Source organism: Drosophila mauritiana, chromosome X, assembly GCF_004382145.1.
Source record: "Drosophila mauritiana strain mau12 chromosome X, ASM438214v1, whole genome shotgun sequence".
Lineage (NCBI taxonomy): Eukaryota > Metazoa > Arthropoda > Insecta > Diptera > Drosophilidae > Drosophila > Drosophila mauritiana.
The window spans coordinates 11,364,731-11,380,272 of record NC_046672.1 but is presented as its reverse complement, the minus strand read 5'-3'; the positions used below and the strand labels follow the sequence as shown (position 1 = coordinate 11,380,272).

The following is a 15,542-nucleotide window of genomic DNA, read 5'->3' as shown; positions in this document are numbered from 1 at the left end:
TCTTGTGTAATAACATTTACTTTCACAATTTGTTATTGTATATATGTTGGTATAAAAAGGCTAACTAGCAGATAATCAATTCAACAGTTGAACAATTAACATAGGGCGAGCCGGATGACGAGTGATGACCAGTTGCATGGACTCCAAGTCCGTATGCAACTTGAGGGTTATTGCAGCACAGCCGCATTGGCCACCACGCTAGGATTGTTGACCACCTCGCCGAGCGAATCGAGAACCTCCTTTCTGTAGTCATCGAACTCTCCAACAATCTCGTTGATCGTCTGATCCTCAATCACGTAGAGAGTGCAACCTGTTTCACGGATCAAACGCTCGTCGTGGGAGACGATGATCACGCCACCCTCGTACTCGTTGATTGCCTCCGCCAAGGCGTCGATACTCTCGATGTCCAGATTGTTCGTAGGCTCATCGAGAATTAGTACATCCGGCGCACTCAAGCAAAGCTCAGCGAGGGCCACACGGGCTTTCTGACCACCGGAAAGATCCTTCATCTTGATGGTGTGTGCATGACTGACCAAACCAAAGGAACCCAATGCCTTGCGCGCCTTTTCGTGAGGCAGATTGAACAGACGCTGCAGGTACTCCGCAGCCGATTCCTCTGCCGTGAGATGTTCACCTGAGTGCTGATCAAAGCGGCCCACATGAAGTCGGTGATTCTTGCGCTGCTCACCCTCCTGCGGTTCCAATTCACCGAGCAGCAGCTTCAGGAAGGTTGATTTGCCCACACCATTGGGTCCCACGATGGCCACTCGACTAGTTAGATCAATGCCAAAGTCAACCTTGATGAACAGCGGTTTCTGGCTTGGAAAGGCGAAGGTGACATTGTGGACACCCAGAATGGGTGGCTGGAGCTGCGATGGCTCCGGGAAGCGGAACTTGACAATGTATTCCTTGGGCCTGGCCAGCAGCTCCTGCGGTCCCTCATCCTCGTCCTGTTTCTGCTGCTTGGACTTGTTCTTCTCCTGCTTGCGTGTGAGCGATTCCTTTTGCTTCTTTTCCGCTGCCTTCTTCGACTGACCGTGGGCCTTCAGCTCGCGCAGGCGCTTCTCCTGCTTCTCGTACTCCTTGATCATCTCGCGGCGTTTCTGGACATACATCTTCTTGAACATGGAATAGTTGCCCTTGTAGTATTGCAGTTTCTTCTGATCCAAATGTATGATCTCGTTGCAGACGTTGTCCAAGAAACTCTGGTCGTGGGACACGATCAACAGGGTCTTCTTCCAGCCCTGCAGATAGTTGTCCAGCCAAATGACAGCATTAAGATCCAAATGATTGGTCGGTTCGTCGAGCATAAGCAACGTGGGCTCCAGGTAGAGAGCTCTTGCTAGGGACACTCTCATGCGCCAGCCTCCGGAGAATTTGTTCGTCGGCCTGTCCTGCATCTCTTTGCTGAAACCCAAACCGGCAAGGATTCTGCGTGCCCTGGCTTCCGCCGAGTAGGCTCCAATGGCTTTCAGTTCCGCGAAGGTGTCGTTTAGCTCCTCCTGCACAGTCAAATCGCCACCGACAAACTGTTTCTCCAGTTCATCGGCCTTCTTTAGCATCTCTGTGCGACGCACATCCGCTTCCAGGATTGTATTGATGGCCGTTTTATCGGTAGCTACGACTTCCTGTTCGCAAAGCAGCACATCGATATTGGGCGGTATGGCAAAGGCACGGGTGGCAATATGCCGGAGCAGGGTGGTCTTGCCGTGCCCGTTGGGACCCACCAAACCATAACGGCGTCCATGTGCAATCAATAGGTTGGCGTTCACAAATAGATCGTTACCTAAAAAAAAAAAATGTTCGGGTTTAAAATTGATAATGCACAACGAAAAGTTGTAGCAATGATGACTCACCCTTGGCTGAGATGGTGAAATTCTCGATCTTGATGTCCACGGCTTGCTCCAGAGCCGCCTTTTGACCTGCGCTCTTCTGCACCTGCGACATGGTGAAATTGTTGTCCAAGTCCGAGTGACCGGCACCACCCTTCTTCGTCATCAGCTCCATTTGGCGTTCGTACTCCTGCTGCTTCTTTTGCTTCTTTTTCTCCTTGTGAGTGAGTTTCTTCTCCTTGGTTTCTTTGCTCTCCTCGAACTTGGGATCTGCCTCGGCTTCGCCTTCCTCGGCGGGTTGGGGTTCAGACTCGGGCTCGGGTTCGGGCTCGGGTTCGGGCTCGACCTTGGGTACGAGCTCAGGTGTCTTTTCCTTGAGACTCACTTTCGCCACTTTTTCGCTAAGGACTTGCGCCACTTCCTGCTCATCCACTTCCTTTTCGGGCTGTTTCTGCTGTTCCTTCTTTGACTCCTTGGCCGCCTTGTTGGACACCTGTTCCCCCTCCTCCTCTTCGCTGTCATTTGGCAGATCTTCGGCGACCTCATCCTCCTCATCATCACTCATGGCGAACTTGTTCTTTTGCTGAGCCTGCTGCTTCTTCTTGGACTTCTTGGAGGCTGGCTTGGCAGCAACCACTTCCACTTCGTCCTCAGTGTCCTGGTCGTCCAAGTCCAGCTCCGGTTTATCTTCGTCCGAGAAATCGTCGTTCTTCTTCTTGTTCTTTTTGTTCTTTTTGCTGGGCTGTGGCTTTTTGGCAGCTGGCTTGGATGCCAGAGGCGCCTCATCGTCATCTTCATCGTCCAGGTCGTTGGCAGGCAAACTCTTCTCTGGCTTCTCATCCTCGTCGCTCCAGTCATCATTCCTCTTGCCCTTTTTACCCTTCTTGGCCTGCTTTTTGCCGGCAGACTGCTGTTTGCTCTGATTCGACGAGGCTATGCTCTCCAGATCCTCGTTGTCCCGATTCTTGGGCGTGACATCCTCGTCGCTGGAGTCGGCGCCGCCACCTCCTCGCTTTCCCTTCTTACCGCCCTTCTTGCTCGTCGGTAGCTTCTTCTCCTGCACTTTCTCCAGCTGCTCCTCGTCGTCATCAAAACGCTCCTTCTTCTTACCCTTGGCCTTGGACATGTCTGTGAACACATAGGGATAAAGAGATGGTATTGTATGGCAAGATGGTACTTGCTTTAGCGCTTGACTCACTTGAATTGATCACAGATTACTACAGCCGCCCTCGAATTTCACGTGCAGAGCTGGCAGTATATAGGTGTATGTAATATCGCTATATACATATGTACATTGTACAACCAGTTGTGTCGCCAGGGATGATTGCACGCGATATTTTTTTTGTTGGACTATCGATGACAGCACATGGAACGAAACTGTGCGATGGAAAAACCGTTAGGTGGCACCAGAAATGGCAATTTCGATAAACGTTACTTTTAGTATACAACAAGTGTTGAGAAAAATAAAATACGTTTAGACATTCGTTTGAATAAAATCTGTGATCTCAGTGAAGGTATATGTCGGTATGTTTTAAAACATATCGTGTGCTTAATACTTAGTATTTAAATGTGTTAGGAAAATCCCAAAACTTATTCGATAGTATTGAATAATCATTTCGAGATTTTCCATCTAACCGAATAATTGTGTGAATGGAAGTTGACAAGTTAAGTCGCTTGTGAGTTAAATTCATATTTCCGAAAGAAGTTGTCGTGTTCAGTCAGTGTCTTTTTAAGTGAACTTTTTATTTCTTTTTCAAAGGTAAGCTTAAAAATTGAAACAAAATTGTTGAGTTCGACACGATTTAGGCACGGTTAAGTGAACAATCCGCTGCAGATTTAATAAGCGTCGCATCCACACACACTTCCGCAAGTTCGCGATACACCGAAGAGGCGGCAATGCATAGGCTGATAAACACAGTGACAAAGCGAAACGTTCCGAAAGATTTCTAGTAAATTGAACTTAAAAGGAAAACTGTGTAATTTGTGAAGGCGAAAGTGCAAGAACCCGCTATTCAGTTTTTTCGTGTGTGAGCTTCGGCGATCAAAGCAGAATCGTAACGAAAACAAACCGCGAAGCAACAACCCTGACATTTGTATAAATTTATATACGTGTGTGTGTGTGTGAGTTGTGTGCAGATTTACCGGCAAACGAACACAAATGCGTAAAATACAGTGTTAGCTCCTTGTGCGAAACCAAATGCTTGTGTTGTCCGAATAGGAAAACATATTTAGTTTTTTTAACATTTGTAATCGGCGTTCGCTTGTTGTAAAGCTAATTTCTAAACAGCAGGCCTGACAACTCTTGTCTTTCTCGAAAAGTTGCTAAGTAATATTTTCGATAGCCAAAATTACTGTTTTATATGGAAGGAGGAGAATATAGAGCAAAAAACTTTTTTTCAGAATTTGCTTACAGTAAAGTATCAAAAAGGGCTAATTCTGGTGAGTAGACTTTACATCGCATACTTCTGAAATAAAATGACTCAGCAATAAAACGTCGCTACTGGAAAAGGTGACAACCCAGGTCTTCAAGGTCAATATTTTTGACAGCCGATATTCCATTGAATTGTTTGCCTATCGCTTCTATTACTGTTTTATGAGAAAACGTACAACATATAGGCAGAAACTTAGCTTGATTTATTGCACATCCATTCCAGAGCGTCATGGACAATCCTGGGCCTTCAAAGCCGCGTAACAAGAAGCCCTTAGCTGAGTACTCTACCAGCCCTACCAATTCATCGTCGGATTCTGATGATAATGGTAACGTTGATTCCTTAGTCGGATCATCTACAGCTGCAGGACGTAGTTCCGGTGTCAATAGCACAGGCGGTGCTATAGGTGCTATAGGTGCTATTGGCGCTAAAGGTGCTATAGATGGAAAAGGTGCTATAGGTGCTAACGATGGAAAAGGTGCTATAGATGGAAAAGATGCTATAGATGGAAAAGATGCTATAGATGGAAAAGGTGCTATGGGTGCTATAGATGGAAAAGGTTCCATCGGTAAACAGAGTGCCGGCGTAGGACGCAACATTATTGACGGCGACCTGCCGGTGTCCAATGCCAATGCCAATGCCACAAACGCGAATCTTTCTGCTCATCGGGATAGCTCTAGCTTCAAAGACTCGAACACTGAGCAGGATAAAAAAAGTAAGCATAAATAAATAAATAATTGAACCAGCATCTGTAGCGTATTCTAACACATCTCATATAAACCCACTTAGGTACTATGATTAAGACTTTGAGGACATCAAATGACATCAAATATGATGTACGCCGCCGACGCCGTAGCCCACCTCCACCGTATATGCGTCAGTATATGCGCAACAGGCGCTATCTTGAACCGTGCGATTTAGGTCTGATGGGATGGACTGGGGAATTCCCAAAGCTAACGCCCGTATCCAACATCGAAAGTAACTCGGATAAAAATCCGTTGGTGAGTAGAGGGGATGACGGTGCTGTCCAGGAGACGAGCTGGCCTGCTGCTGTTTGTTCAAGCTTATAGAACATACCTCTCTGTATACTCATGTCCAATCCACAAATGGGCTAATTTGAATCTCCCTTTCGGTCGGCATATATTACACATAATTACACATATTACACATAATGAATCAAAGTAATTTGAGTATAAACTTATACTATAAACTTATAACTCATATAAACTTATACTCAAATTGCCCCATCGAAGTAAACATAAAAATATTGTAAATAATCTTGGGACGGAAATTTCCATACATCCAAAGAGCTTAAGGTTTCTAGATCCCCATTAATTGTTTATTGGCTAATGCCCTAGGTTTATTCCAATTCCAATCCAAACTTGGTAACTGGTATACAGAGGACTATGTTTGTTTTTTGTGTGTCCGTTAGAGCGCGGACAGCGTTTTGTTTGTTCTGTATTATTGTATTTCTCAACACGAAATCGTATCTGTGCTTATCTCAAATCTCAACCAAACAATACACAATCTGCACACGACGTCAATAGTCGACGGCCAAGTCAGGTGTACTGCCATGGAGTGGCCTAAAGGTTTTTCCGAGAGTGGAACCGCAAGAGGAGACAGCAGCAGGTTCAGCAAAGCCGGCTCATATCACTAATCAGTCTATGGAGCAGCAGCAGCAGCAGCAGCAGCAGGAGCAGCAGCAGCAGCAGTCTCTAACAACGCCGATAATGACATCGCAACTCGACGCCACCGGGGGGGAATTGGATGAAGCCATTAAAAAACCTTTGAACACAAATAACAATCCAAATGCAATTGGTACTGCAACCACATCCAGTACCAGTACAACAGCAACCAACATGCAACCATCAGACTTAAACAATCAGGTGGAGACCCTAAAAAAATCTTATGCCAAGAGTCGGAAATATCGCAGACTTACTAACCATTGACCTTATCTTCCACTTGTTTCGTTCCCCTTAGGTTGAAGTTAATAAACAGGATACCTCGCACAAATCTCTTATAGAAACTAAGGACGCTATGTCCGCTCGCATCATGAAACGTTCCATGTCCACCCATGATTCGCCTCCGATGCAATCGCGTCGTTCCATGCGCTTCAGTAGCCATACGCCGCTGGCCGATGGGAAAGAAACATCCACCGACACCTCTTTTAAAGTTATTTACGCACGCCTAAAGCAAACAGGCGTCGAACGAGATCTCTTTATACCCAGCTCTGGAAATCCAAGGACTCGCACCAATGGTAACCCAGCCCCAAAGGTGGCGGAGATAGAGCATGTCCCGGTGGTGAAGGATAAGACGGTGGCAAAGGAAGAGGCGGTGGTAGAGGGCAAGGAAGGATTGGCCAATCCGTCCAGCGTTATGCCCCAGACGCCTACCTTGGCGGTCACTGGAAAGCGGGTGTCGAAGCCCAAGGTGCCCAAAGGGGCAAGTCCACCGAGTGAGGGCTGGACCTCCACCATGGCGGTGAAGGGGAATTCTCGGGCTGATGCATCCAACTACACCAACAGCAGCTCGTGCAGTTCACCGATTGGTAATTCCAACATTCGCAGGCGCAGGTAGATATATTGTATATATATACACATTTCGATCTCTATATAGTCTGTATTTTCATGTCCAGAGCTCACGCAAAAGCAGCCCCTAAGAAGTCAAAGCCTTGTGCGAACTGCACGGCTACGGTTCATCCGTCTGGACCTAAGTTGTGCAAGGTAATTTACGAAATGCTATTGGAGATTCAAAGGCTTTAATATCCTTTTGCAGAAGTGTATCTATGAGAAGGGATTTGCCAAAAAGAGATGGTTGGAAAAGGCTGCAGGCAATGATCGTCATCGTGATGAAGATGATGACGACAGTGACTTCAGTATGATAGAAGTCACCGTGGAAGATGAAATATCCGTTCCACAGGCGGAGAAAAAGCAGTTAGAAATCGTGGAGCAGCAGACCGCTACAAAGGAACAAGAGGTTGTTGTAATTGGAGGGCGCAAGGCTGTAGCCATCAAAACCGATCCGATTGGTTGCAATATGAAAGTGTGAGTCGGTTTAGTTCCAAGACCAATGCAAAGACCTACGAAACCCACAGTTATTTATATGTATTTCCCCAAATTATCAGGATTCCAAAACAGACCAATTTGACTGGCCTGAAAACGATCTCAAAGGACAATGTTAGCTCCAATTTGGTGCAGAGCCTGACCGATTCCCACGTCGGATGCCAGATAGTGATGGCCGTTATGAAAATCATGTCGATGAAGGTAAAATGTCTAGGTCATCGTAAAGTTAAAGTTCGTAATCCCATCCCATACCATACAGGAACGTGTAAATATGGCGCAGGTTTGCAAAACTTGGTCCATGATCAGTCAGGATAGGAGTGTGTGGCGCACAGTCACTCTACGCCACACCCATATCAACAACTGGCCGTGCTTTATCCGTGAACTCGCAAAGAATGACACTCGCGAACTGGACATGCTGGGCACATTTTTGCCGAGTCCGGATATTCTCGCTAATCTCGACCTTAGCGTCCTGAAATCATTGCGCGTTCTTCGCACTTGTCCAGTAGATGACCAGTTCCTGTATGCGATCTTTCGTGACTTGCCCCATCTGCTGGAGCTAAGGGCAATCTGCTGCAGTCCAACTTATAGTTTTTCCAACCTGGAACAGAAATGCGCTGAGCTTCGCGTGCTCGAAATCCTAATGACGGACCACAGAAGCAAAGTGGAATCACTAGACTCTCTGGGCAACCTGATACATCTAACCGAGTTGAATATTCGTGGAGTGAATTATATAGGCTCGCAGGACTTTCGCTTCTTGAAGAAACTATTAAAACTGAAGGTGCTAGTGTTGTCTTCATGCCAGGGCATGAATACCAAGGAATTTGGCCAGAAAGTGCTGCCCTATCTAAAGGCTCTACGCAGACTCCGCCTAGAAAACAAGCACATGGTCAATACCACTTTTCCGCTGTACCACATTATGTGTGGTGTAGCCAGTGGTGGTACGGTAAACCAACTGGAGCTGGTGAACGTCGAGGTGGATGACCTTCTAACCTCGTTGATTGGAATGTGCACCTCTGTTACGGACCTGCTGCTGGTCCCAAAGTGTATTCAAAATTCGGCCAACGTGATCTATTCCGTGATGCGTGCCGTTTGCGAAAATGCCTTACAGCTTCGCGTGTTCCGCCTGGGATTGGTTACCCAGCTGTTAAGTGCAACGGGAGAGCTGTACAAGGGAAGTAAGAAGGATGTGATCCCCGTGCAGCGCCCTGTACCGGGAGTTCCGGATGACGATGACCTAAATTATTGTGCTCCCGACGACTATTGCACCGAAACTGATCACACCGAATGCGTGACCTTTCTGCCCGCCAAGCGCCTGCTGATGATTCTGCGCGATGTGGCACCAACAACTTTTGTTACGTTTGTCAAGGTGCACATGTTCAACAGCACCATGGTTACCTTCCTCAAGCCTCCAAAGCCGACAAACAATTCCTAGATGCCATAAGTTAGCTCATATTTAAGCCCTCCCAGTAGCAGAGAATGCCAAGACTGAGTCTTTTCGAGAAGCATCACTCCCAAACACCACACCACATTTAAACACACTCTCAACCATTTTCTTGAACGACATTCCATACGTTTCTTTGTCACAAGCTGTGGACGATATAATCAGCTTGTAATGAACATAAAACAAAAACATGTAAACACAATAAATAAATGGGTTAATTGCTGGGGCGTACTAAATCGACTTAAATCATTGTTTTGGGAAGTGAACTATAAATTTCACTATAAAATTATAGTACTTATGTAAGATTGCGTGTAAGTTCTGTTGGTCCTGCTGGCCCTGCGAAGTTGTACTCATTACAATTGAACATGAATGACACAATTAAAAAATATAATTCATACGCAAAACAACCCATCATCTTCGTACAAAGACATTGTTTTTATTGCATTTAAATATAAGATCTTAATAATAAATCTCCAAAAATATACAGAACACTTTGTTTAAAGATATCTCTTGTTATTCTTGAAAAAAAAATGTCGACGAAATGTATAATACAAATGCAGCTGAGTTTTGTTCTCCGTTGACATTTCGTTGCGTCGCGTCATGTGGATCGAGAATACATATATGTATGTATATAAATATATAAAAATACGTACGACATGCGTGCACCACGTTCGGATTGGGATGAAGCTGACATGGCAAGGTGTAAGAAAATAAATTATGTTTGCAGCTGGCATAGGCACATGGTCGGGAATCCTATAGTTAGTACTGTGCGTACTGCAACCTCGGCTCAATATCGAAGTGCACTTTGGACATGGTCTAGGGCTAGGGCTAGGGCTAGAGCTAGAGCTATGGGTAGGGCTAGTTGTACTCCTGTTTTGGGAAGTAGTCGGGAACAAACACGTGTATGATGATGCCAGTGGTCATGAGGGCAAAGTAAACGATGACGGCGACCCACCAGAGGATGCGCTCCCAGCGCCGCACCTCCAAATTGCGCAGCACACCGATCCCCACCAGCAAACCGGCCACGGCACCGGACAAATGCGCCACATAGCCAATCTGATCGTGCTGGTCGGTCAAGTGGCGGTACACCGAGGTACCCAAGTCGGTGAAGCAGAAGACCAGGAAGGCCAGCAGCTGGACAATGGCGTACTCCATCTCCGAGTAGTTCTATTTGGCAACCAGAAGGTAATGATGGAATATCAAATAGTATCAAAAATATCAACGACTTACCATTATTATCGTGGCAATGTGCGCTGTGATCAGTGCGTATACTCCACCCGATGCGCCCGCCAGAAAGATGCGAGGACTGGTGAGCGAGGTGCCCATGGAACCGGCTAGCACGCCAGCCAAGTAGACCAGACCCACGCGCCACCAGTGATGCACCAGCTCCAGGGCGATTCCCAGAAAGATCTGGATAATCAGGTTCATCATCAGATGCATGATGCCCACGTGGACGAACATGTAGCTAACAAAGCGCCATCCCTCATAGCGCTTGTACGGATTGTAGATGAACAAGGTGGCCGCCGGTCCACTTGTGCTCTCGCCTATGCGATCCTGGTAGTTGGGATCGTCCCTGAACATAGCACATTAATAGTTAATAGGTATTATCATATGCAACCAATTGTACCATCACTACTCACTGGAAATGTATGACGTCCACGAGGAACATGATGATCTCGATGATCGAGAAGAGCACCATGGTGAGCGGCGGCGGGCAGATGGACATTTGCTTCTCATAGGCACCGTCGGGCTCATCGCCCTCCAAGGGCTTCGGTGGCGGCACAACGTAGCGACAGTAGCGGGTCAGCATGTTGCGCACCATCCACTTGTGGCGCAGGGACATCGCATAGAACTCCTCGAAGTCCAGGTGGCCGTCGTTGTCCTGGTCGCTGCGCTTCAGGATCTGGTCGGCGATGTAGGCGGGAATGTCCCGGCAATAGCCATCCGAGATCAGTTCCTTCAGCTCGTGCGTGTTGATCAGCCCATCTCTGTCAGAGTCGTGCTGTGTGAGAGGCATATATAGTTGGTTGGTTAGTCATCGTGGTTAAGCTCACACCTATGAACTTGGTAAGTCAACATTTACTACTCAGTAGGCCATATACTAAAGCGTCATGGGGGCTTGAAAATATTAGGGATTCAAACTCTCAGTTCCCAGCTGAAATTCCGGGTGGTCGGACAGACCCGCACCGAATCCAGAAAAAAACAACATCTTGGAAACACCGATTACAATTGGGTACATATCAGCATCCCTCCTACCTCTTAGAACTAGACTACTGACTCATCTCTAGAAGGAAGTAAAGAAACTACCATTTGCCATCTACTCTATACTCTAGTGACATCGGTTAATGATATAATTATTTAGTATAAACTATACTTATCAGTTTATTTGTATCTTCGCCTCAAGATTCAACCGAGAACGATGTCGCAACTGATGGAGATGACCCGCCACGTGACCTCTTGGCTTGGCTGGACACCGACGCCCATATGCGACGTCGAGGCGGAGGAAGAGCCGATGCAGGAATCATCCGGCATTATGACCGTACTGGTTCTCTACCTGGGCATGGCCGGCATCTTTGCGGTCCTGAGTCTCTGCACCACGACCAGCGACGACCAGGTGCGGGCTCGGGCCAAGCGGGAACTGGTGGCCATGGAGCGCCGCCAGTTGCAGCGCCTGGAGCGGCAGGGCAGGACAACTGGCTTAACTCTGCCGCCGAACTGGCCGACCGCCATGCCATCGCTGATCCGCGAAGTGGCTGCTCCAAGGCGTCCAGTCGTTCAGCTGCAAGAGCAAGAGCGATTGCAGATGCGTCTGCTCCAGCTGACGGATCAGAAGGAGCAGGAGTTGCCGGATTCTCAGGCTTGGCACGATGCTGTGGATGTGGAAGAGGAGGAGCAGCAGGCCACCAGTTGCCTCGCTCCCAAGAGCCAAAATTCCACGTTCTTTGACCTTCCCTTGGACTCTGAATGAATCCCATCCACCCGAAGAACTATTCCAAATCATAGCGTAGCGGCATGAGTTCACAAATAAACAAGTCCCCACATATTAATATGTTTGTTGAGTGATTTTTCCCCTTTTTGATTGCTTCACCAGCAGCAGCACTTGCAACACAGCCGCGAATGCTGTCGGGCCAAAAAGTGGCCATAAATGGGCAGGAATGAATGCCACAGATCGAGACGAGAAACTAGAAATCCAAAACGGGGCTAATCGAAAACAAATCGAAACAATGTCACTTGAAGTTGCACAAAGGCCTACAAAGTTATAGTTAACTAAACGCAACTGATGGTTTTTGCGAAAGGTCAATACCCACTGATAACTACAAAAGGATCTATTCCTTTCAGAAGTTCGAAATTCTCAATTGGATGTTACTGTCTTACCGATTTTTGTTCCCGGTTCTCGATCATAAAAAACATTTGTCATAGATAAGCTCTGCACTAACCGTTTTAAGTATGGTTTATTTTTTATTATTTAGCCGTCTGCCTTTTTCGAATTTGTCACCATTATAGGTCTATTTATAAATGTAATTCAAAGGTATCTGGTACTGGGAAATATTCACAAAACTCTAGTCTAAACAAATGGGTTTCCAGAACTTAATCGGAATACAAACAATGGCACATCATCAGCTCACTCTATGGATACGTTCATCACATTTCAGTTATAGTTAAGTAAATAACTGCAAACTGGGATAACAAAGAAAAACAAGCGAAAAGTCAATGCTCGCACTTAAAAGTTAGATTCACAATGGCATATACTATAGGTAATTAGATAGGTGCACATGTACGTGTACATATGTAGCCTCCTTTCCAGTCGTAAACTAATATATTACACCTTTAGGTGTTTTTAAAAAAGAACAGAACAGGGGAAAAAACAACCAAAAAGTTGGATAACCAGGCGATAAGCTGCCAGTGGTTATGGAGTCTCGCGGGGATTGGGACTTAGTCATAGTCGTCAAGTGTTGTTGGTCATTGCATTTGCTGGCTTTATGATTCGGAACACACAAAAGCCACTTGGTCAGTTTGTTGAAAATATGGTTTTCGGAAATAGTTAATTGTAAAAGCATTCGAACACCTGAAGTTCCAAAACTTTCCTATATTAGCCAACAGACAACTTAAGATTTACTCTTTGGCACAGCTCAATGAAAATAATATCAACGAAAATGGTCATCTATCAGGTATTTTCCCATATCAGAAAGACTGTTATCTCTGACATATCAAACATGATATTTCAAAAATATCAAAATGATACAGTCCCCTTCGAGTTCAAGTTGAACTTTGCAATGAATAATGTTGGTTGAAAGGATAATTGGTGTTTTTATTTATTTATTTTTTTTTTTTTGACAAAATATGCTCTATATGCTTGCTATTATTTGGTGTGTACTTTATTTTGGTTGTAATATCATGGCTAGATTATTGAATCAACGCTCGGGAAACCCAAACAGAGTATTTTGGCCACTTGAATGTTTGGAGCGAGGGAATTCAGATAAGATTGCCAGCCGAGAGAGTAGGAATGTGTCTGGAATGCCGATTTCCAGCGGCATCGAATGGGCTTGGATTGGATGGGCAGCTCATCTTGTATGCTAATCGTATGGTCAGAATACCTACATATGTATGTGCATATCTGACCAAATCTACCAGGAGAGAGTGCTAACTAAACTGGAATCGAAGCGGCCTCAACTGATGGATTCGTAGATAGAATCCCCCTGTTGCCGGGGGCCATTGAACGCGATATGAACGCTTAACACTCTATATGGCTATAAACAAATGGTGAATCAAGGAGGAGTATGTGTACGTCGAGGCACTCGCAGTGGCAGAAATCGAAAAGCTGAAATCCACAAATTGCTAAATTGATAATGGTAACACTCGGGCAAACAGGTGGGCGGTGGGTGTCAACGGGGGACGGTGGGCCAGTTGGGGGTTAAGTGACTAACGCCACCAAAGAATAAAGCAACAACAAAGACAGAACTCAAAGCGAACAAACAATAATTTATAACCGGTTTTTTCTTCTTTTTTTCTTGCTGTTTTCCCCCAACCCTCTGTCACGATAAGAAAACTCAGTCCCCAGCAGTAGTGCCCCTATTTTTTTTTTTTTGCACCACACACGATTTTTCAATGTTAAGAAAACAAACTGCAGCGGAAAATAGCTCATAAAATGTGATACGAAATTCTGCGAAGGTGCAAAGTTGAGTGACAGACACACGGTGATGGGTTAAATACACCGAAAAGTTGAATTATGATTGTGTGGTATAAATACATATAGCAGTTGATTTTCTAGGCAATATAATCGAATTCTTAACTCACTAAAATCTCACGTATTTATTAATCACCGCAAGATACAGGGTTTGATTTTTACACCCAACCGCTTGACCTTAAGTTTGTTCCACTGTTGGCATGTTTGCAAACAAAAGCATCTGATTGTGTCGCTTTTCGCCCGCCGGCCCATTGAAGGGTTAAAGGTGGGGTTTTTTTTGGTGGAGTGCGAAGAGAGAAGAGCGCCGACATAGCAGATCGATGCTCAGATGATTCATCGAACTCAACTTTCACCGAGGGTGAGAAGAAGACGGCAACAGGGCAGCCCACCCCACAAGCACAAGCAACTCCATTCACACGCACGTATGGCTGTGTGTGTGTGTGACTGCCGCGAAGTGCCGGCTGAGTGTTTTAATTACAGTTGTTCTTCTGTTTTTCGCCAATTTCCCATGCATTAATATGGTGCAATTTCACAAGATCTCAGCATTAACCCTCTGTTTCTTACCAGCCAGTTTTAACTGGAATAATTAATGGTAGCTGGTTCTAATGGGTTAACCACTATGTGCTCTCCAAAATGACTTGAAAACTACTAGAAATTAATTATTCCCTCACCTTAATCCTACATTTCCGGAATTCTATCAGATTTAGTTTAAGAATATAGTGCTAAGTAAACAGTAATTCCTTAATAGTTCTAGTTACCATGGCTACTACTTGGTTAGCTGGCTCTACAAACATAAAATATCTAAGACTTGGGATGAGCTCCTACTTGTGCTGGGAAAACTGTGGATTTGCAAGTATTATATGTTCTACGTACCTTGTCAAATATCTCGTGCATTTTGCGCCGATCCTCGGGCTCTTGGCTGTTCGTCTGATTGAGCGGTATTTCCTCCATATCGATGGTGTCCTGTCGCAGCGTTTGTGGACGCGAAGGGGGCGATCGTCGCTCGGCCGGAATCGTGGGATATAGCCCATTCTCGACGTCCCGCTGCTGCTGCAATTGCAGTTGTTGGGCGGGCGTTTGGCTCTGCTGGCGATTCACTGTTTTCACGGGCATTTTTGCGGCCACTTCTTGTTGTTTGGCTTTTCGATGCAATGCGATGCGATTTGTTTGAATTCGAATTCGGAGTGCGGAAATGCCGTTACCGTTAGCCGAAAAGTGCAATTACGCTGCTCATTGGCCGCGGTTTGATTTGCGATAAGATTAAGAGCGGGCCATAAAGCGCGTAGCACCTGCAAAACAGCGGAGCGAACTAAAAAAAAAAAATTAACAACACCAACCGACTCCTCGCACCAAAGAAACCAAACTGCGCGACTGTGCAGTGTGACCAGCTGCTGGAGCAGCACAAATGACACTCTACCCAGGAGTTGTGAATAAAAATAATCAAATCCCGCATGCAACCCAATCTGGCAACGCTGAAAGGCGGTTAAATTTGAAAAAGTTAATGAATATTATTTATTTGGTCACTTTTAATAAGTCATTTATTTTAAAGATTTTCTTTTTGATTAGTTTTTTTTTAAATACTTTTATAACAAT

General features: G+C 45.6%; 4 protein-coding genes across 8 annotated transcripts; 2 read left to right on the top strand and 2 right to left on the bottom strand.

Annotated features, from left to right (window-relative positions):
- On the bottom strand, positions 1 to 3,141 carry LOC117146998 (ATP-binding cassette sub-family F member 1). The gene is made up of 3 exons (XM_033313677.1): positions 3,031 to 3,141; positions 1,857 to 2,960; positions 1 to 1,786 (listed from the first exon to the last, which is right to left on the bottom strand). The coding sequence occupies exons 2-3, from the start codon at positions 2,956 to 2,958 to the stop codon at positions 168 to 170; spliced, it is 2,721 nt and encodes a 906-aa protein (XP_033169568.1). The 5' UTR covers positions 2,959 to 2,960; positions 3,031 to 3,141; the 3' UTR covers positions 1 to 167.
- A 333-nt stretch (positions 3,142 to 3,474) lies between these two features.
- LOC117146581 lies at positions 3,475 to 9,248 on the top strand. 5 transcript variants are annotated; one of them, XM_033312893.1, is made up of 10 exons: positions 3,475 to 3,591; positions 4,487 to 4,676; positions 4,767 to 4,976; positions 5,051 to 5,262; positions 5,809 to 6,147; positions 6,242 to 6,834; positions 6,897 to 6,984; positions 7,037 to 7,305; positions 7,386 to 7,524; positions 7,583 to 9,248. In XM_033312893.1, the coding sequence occupies exons 2-10, from the start codon at positions 4,493 to 4,495 to the stop codon at positions 8,753 to 8,755; spliced, it is 3,207 nt and encodes a 1,068-aa protein (XP_033168784.1). In that variant the 5' UTR covers positions 3,475 to 3,591; positions 4,487 to 4,492; the 3' UTR covers positions 8,756 to 9,248. The 5 variants fall into 5 exon arrangements, with proteins under 5 accessions (XP_033168784.1, XP_033168783.1, XP_033168785.1 ...); XM_033312892.1 differs by having other exon boundaries at positions 4,487 to 4,721; positions 4,758 to 4,976; XM_033312894.1 differs by having other exon boundaries at positions 4,487 to 4,976; positions 5,935 to 6,147.
- LOC117146582 (protein rhomboid) lies at positions 9,181 to 15,315 on the bottom strand. The gene is made up of 4 exons (XM_033312896.1): positions 14,823 to 15,315; positions 10,405 to 10,766; positions 9,995 to 10,337; positions 9,181 to 9,931 (listed from the first exon to the last, which is right to left on the bottom strand). The coding sequence occupies exons 1-4, from the start codon at positions 15,060 to 15,062 to the stop codon at positions 9,623 to 9,625; spliced, it is 1,254 nt and encodes a 417-aa protein (XP_033168787.1). The 5' UTR covers positions 15,063 to 15,315; the 3' UTR covers positions 9,181 to 9,622.
- On the top strand, positions 10,892 to 11,811 carry LOC117146584. Its single transcript, XM_033312897.1, has 2 exons — positions 10,892 to 10,997; positions 11,169 to 11,811. The coding sequence occupies exon 2, from the start codon at positions 11,184 to 11,186 to the stop codon at positions 11,730 to 11,732; it is 549 nt and encodes a 182-aa protein (XP_033168788.1). The 5' UTR covers positions 10,892 to 10,997; positions 11,169 to 11,183; the 3' UTR covers positions 11,733 to 11,811.
- Positions 15,316 to 15,542: the final 227 nt, after the last annotated feature.